This window comes from Varroa destructor, unplaced genomic scaffold, assembly GCF_002443255.2.
Source record: "Varroa destructor unplaced genomic scaffold, Vdes_3.0 BEIS01000005.1, whole genome shotgun sequence".
NCBI lineage: Eukaryota > Metazoa > Arthropoda > Arachnida > Mesostigmata > Varroidae > Varroa > Varroa destructor.
Genome location: NW_019211458.1, coordinates 37,030,087 through 37,048,782, shown reverse-complemented (window position 1 = coordinate 37,048,782; position 18,696 = coordinate 37,030,087). Strand labels below are relative to the sequence as shown.

Here is an 18,696-nt window from a genome sequence, read left to right as displayed (position 1 = left end):
GGCTACTCTAGCCAGGTATCAGAAATATGTGAAACTGAACAGTATAGCAAGGTATTTATTTAATTCCCTCATTGTTTGAGTCCACTACTTACAATGTACTCTCGCTTTTGGGTTTTTTTTTTGTTATCGAGTGAATAATAATCAGACCCCTAAATCAGGAAGTGGCAACTTGAGTTTAAAACTGCATTTATAGTCAGCGACCAGTATTGCGGAGTTTATCACTCAAACCTGTCAGGAAATGCAGTACACTTTGCCCTCCGCCGGCCTGTTGAGTACTGTCACCTAACTGGCGGAGAAAGCCACCTGAAAGACATATATATATATGTATGTAATAGATCAAGATTTTACTGCGGGGGCCAAAATTGATTGGCGCCTAATACATCTTAATGTTGTTGGTTGTATATGATGTATAGCGTTGTATGTAATGATGACATACACGACCGGTCAGCAGTCAGCTGATAATCATCGAACTGAAAGCGTAATATAATAGCGTTAATTTGTATGCATTCCGAAAATTAGTCAGAATCCCATCTGGCTCGTACTACAGATAGTCGTTAGTCATTGCTGACGTCGTGAAGATGACAGAAGATTAGTTCTTACGTTACTTAACCTGTGTCCATTTATATAGATGTGATATGCTGATGCTTTCGGCAGATGTACAAGTGTTGACAATGACCAATGAGATACGGTAAGTAGCTTTGGTTTAGAGTGTTCAATTATCCGTATCGGGTGATTAGGTTCGCTTAGATTATTTGAACCAGGTTAGGCTCTTTCGATTTTGTCCATGAATATTTTGTGGAGTTGTCTTCGTTGATTTACCGACGCAAACCTGTGCTATTTGCCCGGCGGTCGAATATCATCGGCGCCGTAGGAGCATGCTTGGCGAAGGCTTACACACACAGCCCTGCTTCGTAATTCTATTCGACGATATTAAATGATTTATGCCTCTTTTTTCCTTGGAGATAACTACAACCATTATGCATTCTCTCTACATCTGTAGAGTTCTCCTCTAATCTACGCAGGTGTTAAACAATACCATCCAAAAACGCACAGACAAGATCGCCTCTTTTATGTGTCAATTATAGATTTCTTCTAACTGGCATGTTTTCGGATTCGGCGGAGTGAAACTGACAACAAACACCTCAGCCGCTATAAAATGGTGATGCAAAGCCGTGATCCACCGAAAAACCCTCAGATAGTCAGCATCAGTGGTAGTAAAGCATTTGAATCTGGATCATTTCGCTTGAGGTTACTCCGGATATCTAGAAATAGATCTTACAAATTTCTTGTTTTGACTCGACAACTAGGTCTTAATGGCCTCTCGTATTGGAGCCAAACATATGAAGGATTTCGAAAGTTCCTAGAAATTTAGATTTGTTTCTCTTCGGTCTTCAGTTTCTCACGCTTGGCGCAACATTTATAAAAATTTGTTACCATTATAACGAATGGCCTACGATATGGTTGAGGTGCTTAAAGGAAAATGTGATCTGTCGGAAAACGTTCTGAGACCATTTATGCCAGGTAGTAAAGATCGGCCAGGATGGGCTCACATTTTTAATATGATCGCTAGAAATCTGTAATGAAAATTTATTTCAGAGCTCTCTATATAAAAATATATTAGTGGTTGCTTTTTAGTACTCATTAAGCTCTAACTTTCCGTTCCCGAAGTGCTGAGCCTTTATGAGCATACGTTGTAATTTTCATCCCGACGGAAATATGCCATTTCAATCTAAATTTATACTTAGCAGATCGTTCCTGAAGATGTATGTGGTGAACATGCTTGACTAAAAATCCTATACGACCTATAAGGTCAATATTTTCAGGTCAGCGACAGTAAAATGACACTCATCAAAAATATTTTACATTTCAATTGCTCAGGTTTGTTTTAGTTGGTCGATGATTAGGTAAGCATGTCCTGCGACAATCGTTGCTTCCCTGCAGAAAGAGTCATTGTTTCTGGACTGTAGCAGACAGCGAGGCCACCGTTTGCGTTAGCACGAGTGGTATTGTGACATTCAGCGTACAACTCCGGCAACGTAAAAGGCCCTCGCCGCAGTTCTTTTTCACAATACTTCTACTCGGTTCTGTCAAAGGCAAGGACAGGCGATCCTTACAATTTAATGTAAAAAAAAAAATTTTAAAATCTAGTTAGTCATAGCGCGTTGTTTTTTGAGCTGGGTTTTTTTTCTTAATTTTAATAGGCAAGCAAATTTTTTTTATGAAAACGACTCCATATACTTTGCCGATTCGATATTTCTTTATAACACCCGCAGAAGGCTGTAATTTTATTTTACCGATTTAGTGGCAGCAGCGAGTTTTTTTTATATGTAAATGTTTCGAATTTTACGTTCACTACCACTAATACGACCGGTGTGTCCTCGCACCTGGACCACCTCAAACAGATTATACACTACGCCATATGGAGGGCTTGTTTGTAGACAAAACTAGTCCAATTTATTTGTAATTCTACCACGATATGGATAGTTTTGTTTGAAATCTAATATTAAACCTGCGCTTTTTAGGCTTTGTTGATGTTGTCGTCTTATTTAAAATCTTGTAAATGAAATAATGTCATGTCCGGCAGCGTATGTTTGGAAAGAGGACATTGCGATTTTCTCTGCATAATTTCATCAGTACTGTCAGGCCAAGCCTCGGTCCTTTGTTAATCGAATTTCTATTTCTGCAGCATCGCATATATTGCCCGTCGAGGACTGCCGCTAACAGAACGAACATCTTGGTTCGCATAGCTCCTATTCGTAAAATTTAGCATATATATATGTTAATAATTAAGAACAGCTTCAGCTATGTTCCCATAAAGAACCTCAGCTACAGCCAGCATTCAAATAAAACTTCCCGATTGATTATCACATAATGAACTCGATATTGCCCGAATTTTATTTTGTGCTATGATTAGAACTCCCAATACATTTTATACTGTAACAAAGAGATCCATGCCTATGGTCAAGCTGTGAATATAACCACAAGATGTGCAGCCTCCCCGCCAAGCTTGATGAGTTCCCCCGAAATATCTTCTATCTATGGAGGTCCCATTTAGCCAAATTTTTTCGTTTTGAGCAGATGTAAAAGTACAACTATGCCATCAACTTAGCTTACCAAGAAGCTGATTTGGGTCAACGCTGGAAAGAGATTTCTGCGATCCCGCGCTTGAAGGTTGCGACACCGGTGATGTTGGCTGCTGTGATGCGTCGTCAACATCACCCGATTTTCTACCCTCGGGAATAAAACCCTCAAAACCTTCTAACCCAATAGGTGCGTCTGCCGGTGCAGGAGTTGCAGAGTCCACCGAATGTCCGCGCACTTTTCCGGGTTTCAACCTAGACTGAAACTGAAAGGTCAAGAGAAAATAAAAGTAAAGGGAAACAATGGCAGATAGAAACTTAAAGCTACGTAAAGCTTCCTAAGCGGTACCATATTGTTATAATAATGAGCCAACTATTAGAAATTACATGTGCGCTACGAAAAAACAAGTTTCCACTACACGACTAGTCATATGGCTATACAAGCGACTAGTCATATGGTTTTAAAAGGCCGAATCGGCTATATTCAAGGCTATTCGGTACGGTGCTTTATAAGCATCCATAGAGTTGGCTTATAACAAATAATAATCACTTGACGATTGTTAGACTAGCGCACATAAAGAGTACAAGTCGAGAGAAATTGCAAAAGCTCTAAGCCAAGGGATAGTCAGAAAACAAGAATTCAAGGTGATTGGTAGGCCAGAAAAACCCAACACCCCTGATCGTTAGCCATTCCTGCTCATAAACGTATTTTACTATAGCCAGTTTTAAGTTCACAACATCGCATCGCTTTCTATCCACGATACAATGGACGCAACGGAGTAAGCATGTATCGTTAGTTCGACACCGTTTATGCTTCTGTACTTAAAAATTTAATTTTTCAAAAGCGAATTGATTAAGTATCAGGTCACTGACAATGTACCGTAGATTAGGTCTAAGTTCCTGTAAGTTAACATACAAGATAAAACTATGGAAGCGTTTCGTTTACTCGAGCTGTTCATTCGTAAAATCTTCGTCAACTATAAACGTGTATGTGAAGACTCGTACTAGCTAAAACTACGTAAGGCAGATAACTTAGATTCGTAGAGTCCAATAAAAAAATTATTTATTTTGGCTCTTGACAAATCTGATAATAAAGATTGAGTTCCTATATTAAACTCTTACTGCAACAAAGGGTCCACTTTAAATAATTAAGTCTCACCTTAGACTTCGAGCTGTCATTAAAGTACCTGTCTATGTAATACATAGTTTGAAAGAAATTAAAGTATTTCTGAGGAATTCTCTGTATATATCGCTGAAAAGTATAGCTCACAGTAGGGTGTTTGCCAAGGCTCATCTAGTGGATACTTGTGAAAGTATGGTCGGATAATTGAGTTGTGACCTGGCAAAGGCACACCTGCTAAGATAATCTGTACACTATACCTTTCTTTACTGGGCAATTCTGCAGTGACCATGACTAACTAGAACTCAGGAATAAAATTACTTATATCATTACATTATTTGAAATGTATAGCGAGTAATATTTTCGATATCTGAATAAGTTAAAATCGAACACTCTACCTCCCTAGTTAATTTAGAAATCACCGCCTCAGAGTCTTCTGATTAATTGCGTGATATTCAAATTGATTGAAACCACACATGCTCATTTACTAACTATAGATTCATAAAGCTGATTGAAATATCTACAAATTTAAGGATTACCTGTTTTGCTAGGTTTTGAAGGAATGTAAGGTCCGGCGTCGATTCACCGAAGGGGCTACCCGCAATGTTACCTGGATCGGGAGAGGATGCGCCTCTGAAGAAAAATGATGATACTGTTAAATGCAGTGTTAATCATTCCTCACGGTGAAGTTGTTATAAGTTTCCACTCGGATACTTGTTGACTCTTCCCCCGCCGTTGGATAGATTGAAGAAATACATGAATAATAATGACTACTAAATGCGCAAGTAGAAAGATACCGAACTTATGATTTATGGTTGAATATTTTCTTACAATAAAAGTGTACCTAGTAAAATAAGAACATCGTCGCCATCCCTGCTCCCGAAGGCACAAGTCTCACAAATTATCCCGACCAACTTCAAAAAACGATATTAACGATACCATACAGAACATCAAACTACCAACTAAAATTCCTGAACAACCGGTGTTAAAGCTCTATGGTTCACAAGTGTTACTGAGCCTTTGTGTTCCCTCGAAATTATAATTTCCTAAATGTCATGTTCCCAAGTCTTTAATAGCTATTATTTCTTATCCAGACCAACGTCCCCCCGAAAAGTGTTGCCTGTCCTTTTGTAAGGCATGGTTTCTCCTGTTTATTTCCTGCTTTCTATTGCACAACAGTTTAGTTACCTGCGCTAATTGTTTTGTGACGCTACTTCAATTTTTCTAAAATGATTTTGTACCTGCGATAGCTAAAATGTTCTCAGTTAAATAGCTGTTTCAATCACTATCTCATAACATATCAAGTCATTCAGATAGGCCGAATTTTTCAAATTAGCGCGGCGTGAGCTTTCTGCGTTTTCTTTTTAAGGTTAATTGTAACTATTGCACATCCCGATCATTATTTTTTTTTAATTGCTCTTGGCATCATATGTATATGCATAGCAGAACACGCGCATAATACAACATGAATGTATACAGGACCATTTAAGAGCGAGCCAACGCGTTTATATGCGACAATGCTATCGACTATAGCGTGATTTGCTTGGTTGGCCGCAGTTACTTTGCCCTCGATCGTCGTAATCACGTCTCTCCGTAAAGAACAAGCAGACGACCCAATTTTTAGTAAATCTTTCGTGATTTACCGGCAAGTGTTTTCACACAAACAGCAGCCCATATGACATACAATGTACAATATTTATATCAAAGAGGGACGGCGTCGTCCCTAGTAGGAGCCCACGTAAATTCTCAATCGTTGCGACGGCCAGCATAGTTTTCAGCAACTTTAGAGTGTTTTGCTAATTAAAGGATAGCCCACTTAATGACAACGTTATTTACGAGTAGCAGTGAGCTCTACGTCGCCTGCCGTCGAACCAAGGTGAAGACAATGTCGTCTGCATCTACTGATTTTGCATTTATGAAAATGTTTGTTTCGCGATGGATCCGTTCTTCTTTTTTGGTCGTTTTGGCATATTTTGGCAATTATCTGAATAATATCGTCGTACATGCTGCTACTTTCCATTGTACTTTTTGAGGGATGACTGGTTATTTGTGGTGGCGCTATTGCCTTTTTGTCGCAGAAAAGCACCATAGACGAATTTTTGTCGCTTGACGTAGAAAAGCAGACGAAGCCATCTTCACAGTAGTCAAAGAGCCAGCCTATGAAATAATGGAGAAAAACAATTTAAGAGCAAAATATACTTGTGAGAGCACATGTAAGCAAGCCCATGACAGTTAAAGAGAAACATTCCGCTTCGTGTACCCACTGAACTTCGCTCAGGTCAAGCTTCTTCGCTCACACCTCAAAGGGCATCAAGACAGTTCGGTGCACGCAGCAAAGCCCCATGAAGGAGGGCAATACACTAAATAGAAGCCATGCATTTATCTCGAAGAAAAGTGTAGTCTTGCTTTTGCATCATATGAAAAGTCCCATACGCCTAAGGGCGAAACCCGCCACGATGATCAATAAAGACTAACTTCGTATCGCAACAAGTCATGTCATGGCCTCCATCCGCGCCGCAGACAACATCACAGTTGAGGCGCAGGTAGCAAAAAGCAGAATGTCAAAAGGAGCGTCGTACGCTGTACAACACCAAACACTGCCTCGAGTGGGTTTTTTTCGAAGAACCGTGGCGTAACTTCCTGCGTTTGGCGACAATGAAGGCCGGCTCATTATTGCAGTTAACAATATAAGCGAAAGGAACGGTGTTACTGGACAAGGATGTAAGAGCTGCGGGTAATCGAATAGATAAAATACTTTACGAATGTACTATGTTTCTTCGGCTTGTCTTTATCGTCAATACAACAACACAAAAGCGACTGTCGGTGGGAACGATCATGTTTATTGAGAAAGGTTAACGTTTCTGGAGAACGTCACAGCGCACTTCAACATCTACAAAATAACGAAATGCAGCGTAACGCACTGACTACTACTTCTCTCTTTATACTAGCTTACTATTGGAAGAGACGAATCAAATTATTAGGTATAAATTACCCTATCTTGTCGTTCTGCTTCTGCAATGACAATGCAACTAGATACGGCCGATGAGCTCCGATGACAAATAAATCCAATCCATAAACTAAACGCCATAAAACGCGTACCATCTCGATGTCTTATCGGTACCTCAATAAAAAAAAATTTGGGGTTACGACTACATTGCATTCTTATGCGTTATCACTCTACAATATATATATATATATATATAACATTGCTTATACACTGTAACGTGTGTGTCAGTATGTAATTTATGCTGGCATGTTTGGAATACTACAGCGCAAAGAATTTGCTAGTTTCAAATCCCGAGGACAAAATGTTTTCGTCTGTCTGTGTTGCACGCATAAACATTGTTTCAGACGGCTGCTCCCCACACCTAAGAAAAGATGTCTATGCCCAGTTCCGAACTTCTCATGCCTTTTAGCTTAATAAGTATACCTATACGTCATGCGCTATAACGTAAGACTGTACATCGTATCATCACATGCGAAAAATATACGTGTGCCCATTAGTTATAGTTTGAGATAACGCGTTTCGAATAGTTTCGTGTACTAAATTTTCAGCCCTCGTATTACTCAGTGGAAATAAAAAATTGCACCGGGACTATATAGATAGTCCTGGCATGAGGTTACAGCCCATGTGGGTAGCTTTAGTTCAATATACGTATACAGTGATTCAGAATTCACTTAGTATAATCAATATGTTCTGTCTACAATAAATGTCTTCAGGGTAACGGAAGTCACCGTTGTTAGAAAGTGACTTCATTTCATCATTGATATGTATTATAATAGCTAAAGGCGATGGCTGCACTGTATTATAAAGGACACTTGGGGGCAATGGTGCTTACCTTTAGTACCTAGGTTTCATGGATAGACCATGACCCGAATAAATAACACGACCTAAATTAGGAGACAACGGAGTCTTTTTACAGTATTTTTGTTAGTCATAAGGGACCTCTAAGAGCTTATCCTACTTTCTAGTGTTTCGTAAAAAATCAGAGACGAAAGCTTAAGACGGACAGATTATAAGCAAAGGCTGAAATAGCTAACGTGTGTGATCCTTTAGCCGGTTTTTCCAGTCAACTCAGCGAATTTACAGGGAAAATTCTCATCCGTAATAGGAGAATTACAGGAAGAGGGCAAACAGCATTCGGAATGTCGCTACTATGGCCATTCTAAACCGCGGTGTTAGACTGTCGTCAAATAGTCCGTGTCTGTTAGGAAAGTATTACCCTTTGATAACTAATAGATGTTTTCATATAAAGATACTATGAAAAAAAACTGTGTATGTTTTCAAAAAGGATTACGGTGTTAGCCAAGCAACTGTTTACCATGGCATCATTCATCTATGCAGTAGCCTGGGCAGTATGAGTGAATATAGCTGGACGAATCAGCAAAAGGTTTGCACCTACTAGGAAATACATTTAATAATATAAGATATTGATTCATCTATATCTACTTACACTACATAGTTTGCATTCAATGACCGAGTGCTCGAAATGGGAGAAAACAGACGAATTGCACGAAAACACTGAATAAACGATTGATTGTTCTGGTAAGAAATTGGGTTTTTACATTAGTTATTATATCGCATTAAATTGATGGCCTTTTGCTTGAAGCGGAACTACGCCCAATTTTAAATCTATACCTGTTCACGTGCCTATGAGTTTAGTGGGCACACCTACACCATCACGGGGAGTTAAGCATTTAGACGTTGTGCAGGAAAAGCTCCATTGATATGCTTTAAATAAAGCTATTACTAGGGAAAGGATAGGCAAAGAAGAACAGGGGAATCCAAACTGGCGCTGTTTATGATGTATATCTAAATAGGTATTTGTCAATGTAGAAGTATAACGAAACCATTTGATACCTATTTTGTAGCTGCTTGAGCTGGTTAATGAAGGTCTCTAGAAGCAGAGGTCCCGTTGAGCCTTGACTGCCGCCCGGCCCGCCATTTTCGTCTCCACCTTAAAATTAAGGACAGCAAATAATGATCATGCAAAATCTTCTTAGCGAGTTTATTCATTTAAGCCGTGTAATGTATATATTCTGGCCTAACAGGGTGTTAGACCAGGGATCTCTTTATAACTCAGTCAGAGTATTAGCCGGTCAAAGCACCTTAGCGAGATCTAGTTCATAAAGTTTAGTTCTATGATTAAATGTTTACAGCGTCGTCATCTGCTTAAGAGTATACCGAAGCTTACTTCGGGTAGTTTTTTCTTCTACGAGATACGTGCCTTTATTTAAGAAGCGACAAAGAGCTGCAATTCAAAAGACATTTACTTCGCTTAGTTCCTCAGAATAGCAATGAAGATCAAATAAGAACTCGCATGGTTTGTCCGAGAGTACAAAGTAGATGGAACGACGAGAGAAATAGCTGAGCATAGCGCGCCGATTCTATCTGTAATGTACTTTGCATAGTCCTATATACTTATATAACTGAACATAGCTAATTCATGCATTTTGAAACGCAATTGTGATGTTGCAGGTGACGCTCATGTGACGAAAAATATGACGGGTTTAGTATCACTATACAGAATAACACAATTCTGTATATACAGTTCGGTTGAAAGGGGAACGAAATGCATGCGCTCGTGCAGTTGATGTAAGCTTCTATTAAAATATTTTCTATATGAGCGTGCATTGGGTACGGCTTTTTTTGTCAGGAAAGAGGTTGTGAAAGCTGTAAAGTTCTTTATAATAAGGCATGTCCTGATCACCGCACTTTTTTCCAATCGTCAGATGAGGAAAACGCAGGGCAGAATCTAGATGGTTCAGTTTATCGTCTATGGGCAAACGTGCTTGAATTTGCTAACTGCCTATCTAGCATAAGGCTCTCGAAACGTTTGCAGTTTAGCCTCCGTACGATCAGAATTAGCCATCAATTTAAAACCATAGTGTGGGTAAAGCCCACAAAAGAACCCGACGAGAAACCCTCTATATTTGTGCAATCTCGTATACGGGATCTTCCACTCAGAATACTAGAAATTCAGCATAATATCTAATATGGGTGACGGTTTCACAAGTAGCATAGACCTCGAATATACCGACGATTATATTGGTCTTCGAGGCCGAAATCGCCTTATCCAAATAAAGTCAGCATTGCCCATCACTGCATAGCTTGCGTATTTTCAATCTAGTAATGCGTCTTGTTGGGATTCAGCTCTTGCGAGTTTTCGCAGCTTACGTCAAGGACATACATAGTAAACACATTGCTGTGTCTTCAGTGAAGGACCTTCCAAGAAGATATATACATTAATTAGTTACAAAACGTTCTGGAGGCCGATAGATACTAGACAGGCACTAACCGATTAAATATGTTAGTTGAATTGGCGACACTGAGCCACACTTTAGGCGGCATTGTATTGGAACAACTCCCGTCGAAGCATCATCTTTTATACTGATTGTTAAATAAGCGCGAGAAAACTAGGCACACCTTTGCGTAGCATTTCTGCATAGTTAAGACTTGCTTAACGTATACGACTATGTTGAGACCGAGCCGTTTGCATCATACCGTTTTCCCGTCAGGTCAAAGATAATCAGAGCTGTTATAGATATTACTGGAACTGCTTTAGCAATACCGCAAACGGGCAAGCTTTTCTCTGTTAACGAGAAGAATTACTGAAAGAATAATCGTTCTAATCTAAAGTATCTAAGTTGACAAAAATAAGATGCAAGCCAAACGAATCTCACAATGCTACTGTCATTAGGTATTAGTTTAGCCGTGTGGGCTGGTTCGATTAACTGTGACTCTGCACACTTTATTTGGATACTCTGAAAAGAACTAACCAAGGGGGCATAGTAGACCTGCAATCGTTGGATGAATGACCTCTTCGTTGGATGAAAGAACAACGCCTTTGGATTAAGGCCGTACTGAATCACTGAGACGGATACGTACACAACAGTTACATTTGGAGGGATGTGTGATTCGATTGATACGTGTTTGATTGCGGCACGCAGATCACAGGTACGCGTTAATAATGACTGATAGAAGAGTTAGCATTGGGGCATCGAGATTGTCCAATGATGAATATATTCAATAATAACGGTCATTATCGTTTTTTGTAAAAATAATAAATTACTCATACATCTATTTCCTTTGCCATTTCGATTATGAGCCTACTTTTTTTCTATTCCCCTCCCCTCCCGCCCTCTTGGCCCTGTCCGCATTACCTTGTCTGCCCTGAATTTGCTGGAGAACATTTTTGAAACCCTCAAGTAAATTTGTCGGGTCAGGCATTGAAGGCGAGGGGCTAGCGGGCGTTCTGCCACCATTAGCACGCCCTTCAATCTGAAAATTCACACAGTCTTTATAATCGTGACACTGCCTTCTACACATGACTAAATAATCTGAATAATATGACTAAATAATAAATATCAAGAATAGCGAAGCAAACGACACGTAGATTCCTGTTTTTGAACGTATGTGAAATGCGGAGCACCGTCGCATCTCATTATCAATAAGCAATAGTATTAAATAGCACTCGGCTCGCACAGCCGGTATTGGAGGACTCAATGGAATAGCTAGTTTCAGTACGTACAAGATAGGCAATGTATAATAAACATGTATATTCTACACTGGGAAAAGAAGCCAGCACACGAGTGTTATATAATATATTGCTCATAATGTGCATATGGCAAGACATGCTTTGGGCGAGAAGCGTCAACTTGAATCAGATGCCCTTCGAAATTTCAGCAGAAGCAGCCTTGTAGATAATTCGCTCTCACACAATCGGTAATTGCTTATATATCTTTTTGCCTAGGATCGTATCGTCTCAGACATCTTGTTGAATGAGAACGTATGACTCACCTCCTGTGGTGTCCTACGTCCTAAAAAGGCACGCACAAGTCCCTCGAGAAATTCTGGTTTTGGAGTTGTAGTCGTAGTAGTTGTCGTAGTAGTTGATACTAACTGTTGTTTTAGTCCGAAACGAACAGATCGTTTTATTTCAGTGTATTGATTTGTACTCAGTAAGTGTACATAATGAAATTGACCAATGATAGATTAAGCAACCAATGCCTCGACTAACCTATTCATACATGTGTTATATCTCATGGATTATTATACAAAATATATTGTGGAGACTATTTACCAGTAAAAGGATCAAGAAAAGCTGAGGAACTTCAGCAGGAAACTTCGATCATCGCAAAAACCGATAGTAAGACATAAACCGTAATCTTAACACAATTGAAATACGCGTCGTCGCCAATACCAACTGTGCTCGTTCTGTCCACTCGTAGAAACCGAAACTTCGAGTGAGAGCAGTTCTGGTGCATTAATGAATTCAGAGATGAATCTGTTTACCCTTTCGAAAATTTGGGAAAAATCACCCGGTTCTAGTAGTTTTTAGAGAAATGTTAGTTAGATTTAAGCGCTAAGCTGTAGTACATTGATGACCTTGTCTGTATCAGCCATTAGAAAGAGCGATTTTTTTCTAACCACCATATATCTAAGAGACGTACCTCTAATACTCCTTGGAACACATGCAAGTCCGAAAAGGACTATGGCGTAACGTACCGTATCACTAGTTTCAGACCAAAACTGTATACCCGTTGATTTTAATGGAATAAGAAACAAAAATAGCGTAAACATCCCACCTGTTTGACCACAGCGTCGAAAATGGCCCGTCCAGATCCATTATCGTTGTTAGATAGCTGGCGAAGAATCCCACCGATAAACGAATTGTCGGCCGGTGAAGGTGTTGTTGGAGCATCTGGACTTAGCTAGGATTCGTGATTAGGAACGCATTGTGGACTCTGCGTATGTACACCTAGTTACTAGTTAGGCTAGTAGTTAGTCGTGTAAATTTACTTAACGGTTACTTAATGAAGAGTGTTTATCTATTAACATATTGCTTTTGTCTACAAGTGAAACGTTGTAGATCATTAGATCGAAGACAAAGCAAACAAATTGATTAATTCGTAATATTAACCATTTCTATTTTAGCAGAGTAGGTATTTTTAAATTAGGAGAAGACGAATCTATGAACACGAAGAAAAAGATATTATCAGATTGCGTCTTAACAAAAGCGTCAGTTCAGGTTCATCTACCTGATTCACGATCGTGTCTACAAGGGCTGAGCTGTCCAAAGAAGATTTACTGCCCGAACCGGCATTTCCCGCAATCGCCTTGAGTGCAGCATCAAAAATGGATGTGTCCGATACCGACCCAGTTCCGCCGCTCGCATTGATCCTTGCTCGAACCTGCACATAAAACGTGTAATATAAAAGTAGCAACAGCAGTTTATTTATAACCTAATATGTTATACTATAATATATATACTACTAATCCTAAGACGAAATAGATTTTAAGCGATAGATTACAGGTAGTGATCATATCTAACATAATTGAAGATGGCAACATTAGCAAGCAGACTGTTAACATCGTTCATATATCTGCGCTACAGATGACCCTATAATAGCCAAGAAGTATTTTTTAAAGCTAGGAAATAAGTTTTTTAAAAGCTGGAAGTATTTCTACTGATTTTATCGTACATCCAGAAGCAAACGGGATCTACCAAAACATCGAACAAAACATGCTTGATAACATTGGACGGCCTATTTCCAAGCTCTGTACTCTACTCCACTTTTTGGTCAAAGGTATGATAATACGGAGTGGTTGCAGATGTCGGACTAAAAAGAGTCGTCTATAACCATCTATATGCACTTGGGCCTACGGTAACCATTATGACATTTTCAATTACCACTAAGCTATTTTTTGAAAAATCGCTTTACGCAATCTTTGAATAATCGCATACGGCCGTTTTCAGTCGAAGTTTTCCGTTACATCCTCAACGGACGGTAGTCTCTCGAAAGCGTCTTTGTACAAAGAGAATGCCTCACGGAAGGAACATTCCTTGTACTGAATCACTTTTGTACTTCCTTTAACGTAACCGACGCAACTTTGAGATTACTTTGGTGATATACGGTATTTGTGCGCTAATTTGACTTCTTTTGGTGCTGCTTGGCCCTTTCCACCAGGAGCGACTCCTTCTTAGATTAGGGCATGCTAAGTTTCCTAGTTTTCTAGCATGCTTGCCATCATATTATTACCTATAACGTGACGTATATAACCTAGTGACGTAAATTTTTTCACAATAAATCACGGCTGTATTATAACGCTTTTATTTTACTGTTGGCCTTCTCCGTGAAGGTACTGTTGAATGTCATATCGACTTCTTTCAGAAAAATTGATTTGATTCCGCAATAGTGAGGCAGGCATTTCAATAAAAGAAAAAATGGGAAGGTCTAGCTGAAACAAGGACTATTAGGCAGCTATGCTTTAGGCCCTATTGGTCGATAGCCCAGCATTTACCACCTGTTGAGCCGTGCGCTCGAAGTACGATTTTACGATGCGCTGATCATAAACCCGAGCTTATTTCTCAAGTGGATAGTACTGAGATGTATCGTATACCGATTCTAAGCAGACTGTCTATTTCATGTAGTGTTACATATTAAATATAAGGTAATCAACTAACTGTAGTTAAGAATTTGACCAATAAGAAGATTGCTTCGATCGATATGCCTTTTGTTCTCGTCATTGAGAAACTTTGCACCTGAAGATTTTCCCTTTTCATATGGCTAGTAGTATAATCATCCACATCTAATTCAAACATGTACGAAGGTATCAACTGATAGGGTCAGATGTGCGTTATGCTCCTAAGCGTCATAACCAAATGGCTAAGATGAGACGCGTTTTTGTAAGGGATATTTTTTTTACTGGACTACTAGGTCTTGTTAAGGCTCGGACATTTAGACGAACTAAGGGGTGCCTCTTCCAAGCAATGTTTATTGGACCTCTTATCTTACTTAAAGTCAAGTACTTAGACGGGTAACAGCATCATGTACATGATGAGTGGAGGAAAATTCCGTTACACGACTTCAGTTTGTAATCTTTTGATCAGTTTGGTAGACTGAAATGATGCGAAGAATCACGTTTATCATATCACGTAATATCAGAGTACACAGGTACATCTATATTACCTATATCTATATCTATACATCTATATTAATATTGAATAGAATATTAAGGTTGTAACACTTATAGTTCTGACTGGGCTTTAATAGTCTACCTTTGTCTACCTAGCATCGATGACTGACCAACCTGTCGTATCGTCTGATCAAGAACGTCTGATCCTGTACTCTGTCCGCTGCCTGCGGCAACTCGAGCAGTCTGAATAACTTGTCTCAACCTATGACCAACCATAACAAATAACAATAGAGGGCAGTTACAGCATAAGCTTAGTCGCTTTGAAGCTATAGGCTTCTATATGTTCTATAGGCTATAGGGCTTCACGCGTGTGACTGTGCCTGCAGACGCCATGTATTCGAAATTTTGCAGATCCTAACGGACGATTTGAAGTTAAACGAATCTGCATCGTCATTGGCCCTAACTTAAAAACAATTCTCCACAGATGGTGAGGAGTCAGGTAGCATGGCATTTTTAGCACGTCAGGTGGCCGTGATATTTTTGTAACCTTGACACGAAGCTTAATGCGCATCGGACTTTGTCATGAGTGGTCTAAACAACGTTTCTAAGACGACATCTACGTTTAGCGATCGTTGATTTTCCATATTTCGCCAGAACATGTGTCAGAAATGAATAGAACGACTGCACACGGTTAAAAACGAAACAAATAATAATTACACACTTTTATGCAACAAATAAGCTTTTGTTGTTCAGTGATGTTTCTGTTTAGTAATCGTGTATACGCGTTTTGCACACTTCAGTTTATAGTCGCACGACCAATATTGAGTCGACCAGATATGGTAAAAAGCTTTCCATATAAATCGACGAGTGTGTCTTCTTTGATCAAAGAAGTGAAGTGGTATGTTAAAATCTATCGCTAAAAATAGTCATTTTAAATGCTATCCGCTTTGTGTTATAAAAAAGCACTGTATAAGCGGAAAAATGATCCGCGCATGCTATACCGATGTTGAAAGTTGGAGACGTTTGCTAGATCTTCTTCATTGGCACCTTTCTTTTGAGCTTTCTCCGCAACGTCGGAAAGCAGCATTAGCTCTTCAAGAGAAAACGAAGTCTTCGGTGAGCTTGACCTTAGTAGCTCCTGATCACCTGATACTGAACAATTTTGAGAAAATTACTGCTTGCCTTAACTCGAAAACATTTGCAAAACAATAGCGGCGTTCCCTATGACAAAATAATACTATCTGTTCTGTTCGACGACAGTCAGTCCTACGGAAAAAAAAGGGTTCCGATAAACCTGTAGACATTGTACTTCTTGAGATAATTCTGCATGAAGCCGTTTTCGCTAAATGAAAGACGAGAAGAAAATAATCCAAATTGCCTATTAGCGTAAATGCACGTATTTTTATTACGTGTGTAAACGATACGCATATGAGTCTTTACACACCCAGTCGGTTAAGGCCACTAAACAGGAGCGCAAAAATAGCGGGAACGACTATCGGCAGCTTGCGATGAAGTCCCATAGTTGCCATCTGAAATGATTGATAAAAGACAATTTTACGCAGTCATTCCGTTGCATTTGCAAGCTAAACCACCCAGCAGTCGCTGACAGAATGAGCTACAAGACTTACTTTTATGAATGCGCAAAAAAACAAACTTGTGTCGCAGATGAGCATTTTTGTGTCTCTGTTAATGGATCGTTCAATTTTACTAGTCTTTCGTATATAATAATACAATTATACAGCGTTGGAGCACAGAACTGGTTTTCTAAGCTTAAGTGTGGATGTATGCTTGAGTGCACACACATCATGGCGTTTATAAGAAAAAAATATAAGCGTAAATGCGTCGAATTCGGCAATCGTAAGACACCAAGAAACTTAAACAGATGATACGAGTGTACCTCAGATTTGAAGCGTCGCTTTCGACTGTAACGAGCTTCGTGTGATATAAGTCTTCTCAATAGTTATACAAACATCCGCATATGATTTTAGCATATGCGGATGTTTATATATATATATATATTGACACAAAAGAAACTAGCCAGTGTGGGTCTCAAGATCATTCTCATACCGATTTAGCCCCTTAGCAGTGATAGAGTTTAATTTCACATAAGCTTGTCATAGGAACTGCTATAGCATTGAAACAAAAAAAAAACAGCCTCTGTCTGAGCCCTTGAGATACTGATTCGAAAATAACAATCAGTTGATTATCGGACATAAGCAAGACAACAAGCCTTATTCCTACGGAAAGCTTTGCGTTTATGCACGAACACGTTTATATTTCTAACAGATTCGCCATTAGTCGTAAGTGTTACTAAACAGTGTCAAACGCTTAATTTGTCTTATACAAGAATCATATTTGCCCATTTAAAATCCCGTCCTTCATTCCAAGAGAAACAACAAAATCCACCCAGGAGAGGTCTTCAAGAGTTCAATAAATTAGTGAGCCTAAATATGTCCGAAAGACATGAAGTCAACAAGGAATATTTGTTCATATGGTTCAGTCTGTTTTATCGATATAATCCACTGTGCACGCCTCGTATATCTGTATCATTCGTGTCATAAGCGGCCTATGTGCTACTGTGGCCTGAGACAAGCACGTCGTTCAGCACCTACATTCACAAATTGTAAAAAGTAGTCTTACATATTAATGCAGCTGCCAATCGGTCAACAAGATTCTAATTTAATTCTTCAAAATATGCCTATATCAGTGACGCTAGTAGCACTCGTAGGTGTTGTCGTATTGTAACATATATTAGTACATACGAATGGATGTTCCAAAGAAATGACGACGAACTCTACGCGAGCGAAGCTCCGTTTTCACACCAACTGCGTCTACGATAGTGGCGATTGTAACGCACGTACGAGCAGCTAGCAAGTGCGATCTTGATTTTCTTTTTCGCCATAGAGAAGTTGAGACAAATTAGAAAGACGGGGAGGGATGCCATGACAAAAAGAAACCTTCCCTTGACAAGCGGTTAAAGGAAATGGCTTTCCTCTCGCCTTTCGCAGTTTTTTTTTCAGTGTGACCAGCGTCAAACAGTTGTCAAACTAGCAAACAATAACAGCAAACGCTGCTGCAGCAGCAGTAGCAGCGACTTACCGGCCAATGGGTGCTAATGATGTTTGTCTTGATTTTTCGCCAAAGTCCATATCGGTTGTTGTCATCCCCAGTGGAGACATACAGAGCTCTAAACGGCCTTAGCCGATTGTTTCAGGTATATCGGCCCATCGATAAGCTCTACGTTTTGTCCGTGTGCAGGAAGATTGTTTTTTTTGCATGTAAACGCTAGGCTTAATGGTATTCGAGAGGGAGAACATTCAAAATGGGGATTTTGCTTCATTAGCGGTTTTTAGTCTTGGAAATCCTTCGTCCATTGCTTTCGTGAATTTTTATGAAACAGAATATAATTGGATGTACATGTCTTTTGTAGCGCATCAACTAGGCCCAATGCGTAGATTTTTTCGTAAAATTCATATGGAGTACCTGTTTATTTAATAGATTAGCACTCTAGACAACGGCTAATCAACAGCTTCCGCTTTCGACTTGACTATGAACCCATTCCGACGATAGATTCG

At 39.4% G+C, this 18,696-nt stretch overlaps 1 protein-coding gene across 1 annotated transcript; it reads right to left on the bottom strand.

The window, feature by feature from the left end:
- Positions 1-29: 29 nt before the first annotated feature.
- Positions 30-18,043, bottom strand: LOC111251126 (uncharacterized). Its single transcript, XM_022807431.2, has 12 exons — positions 17,884-18,043; positions 16,566-16,650; positions 16,123-16,273; positions 15,296-15,383; positions 13,243-13,395; positions 12,790-12,915; positions 12,002-12,103; positions 11,365-11,482; positions 9,062-9,158; positions 4,740-4,833; positions 3,115-3,346; positions 30-303 (listed from the first exon to the last, which is right to left on the bottom strand). Exons 2-12 carry the CDS (start codon positions 16,648-16,650, stop codon positions 194-196), a joined length of 1,356 nt encoding a protein of 451 aa, XP_022663166.1. The 5' UTR covers positions 17,884-18,043; the 3' UTR covers positions 30-193.
- Between the last annotated feature and the right edge of the window lie 653 nt (positions 18,044-18,696).

Coding starts and splice junctions, on each gene's coding strand:
- LOC111251126 (XM_022807431.2), bottom strand. CDS start 16,650: ATGGCAACTATGGGACTTCATCGCAAGCTGCCGATAGTCGTTCCCGCT. Junction 15,384..16,122: donor GTCTCCAACTTTCAACATCG/GTATAGCATGCG, acceptor GGTTGGTCATAG/GTTGAGACAAGTTATTCAGA. Junction 3,347..4,739: donor TTCAAAACCTAGCAAAACAG/GTAATCCTTAAA, acceptor TTGACCTTTCAG/TTTCAGTCTAGGTTGAAACC.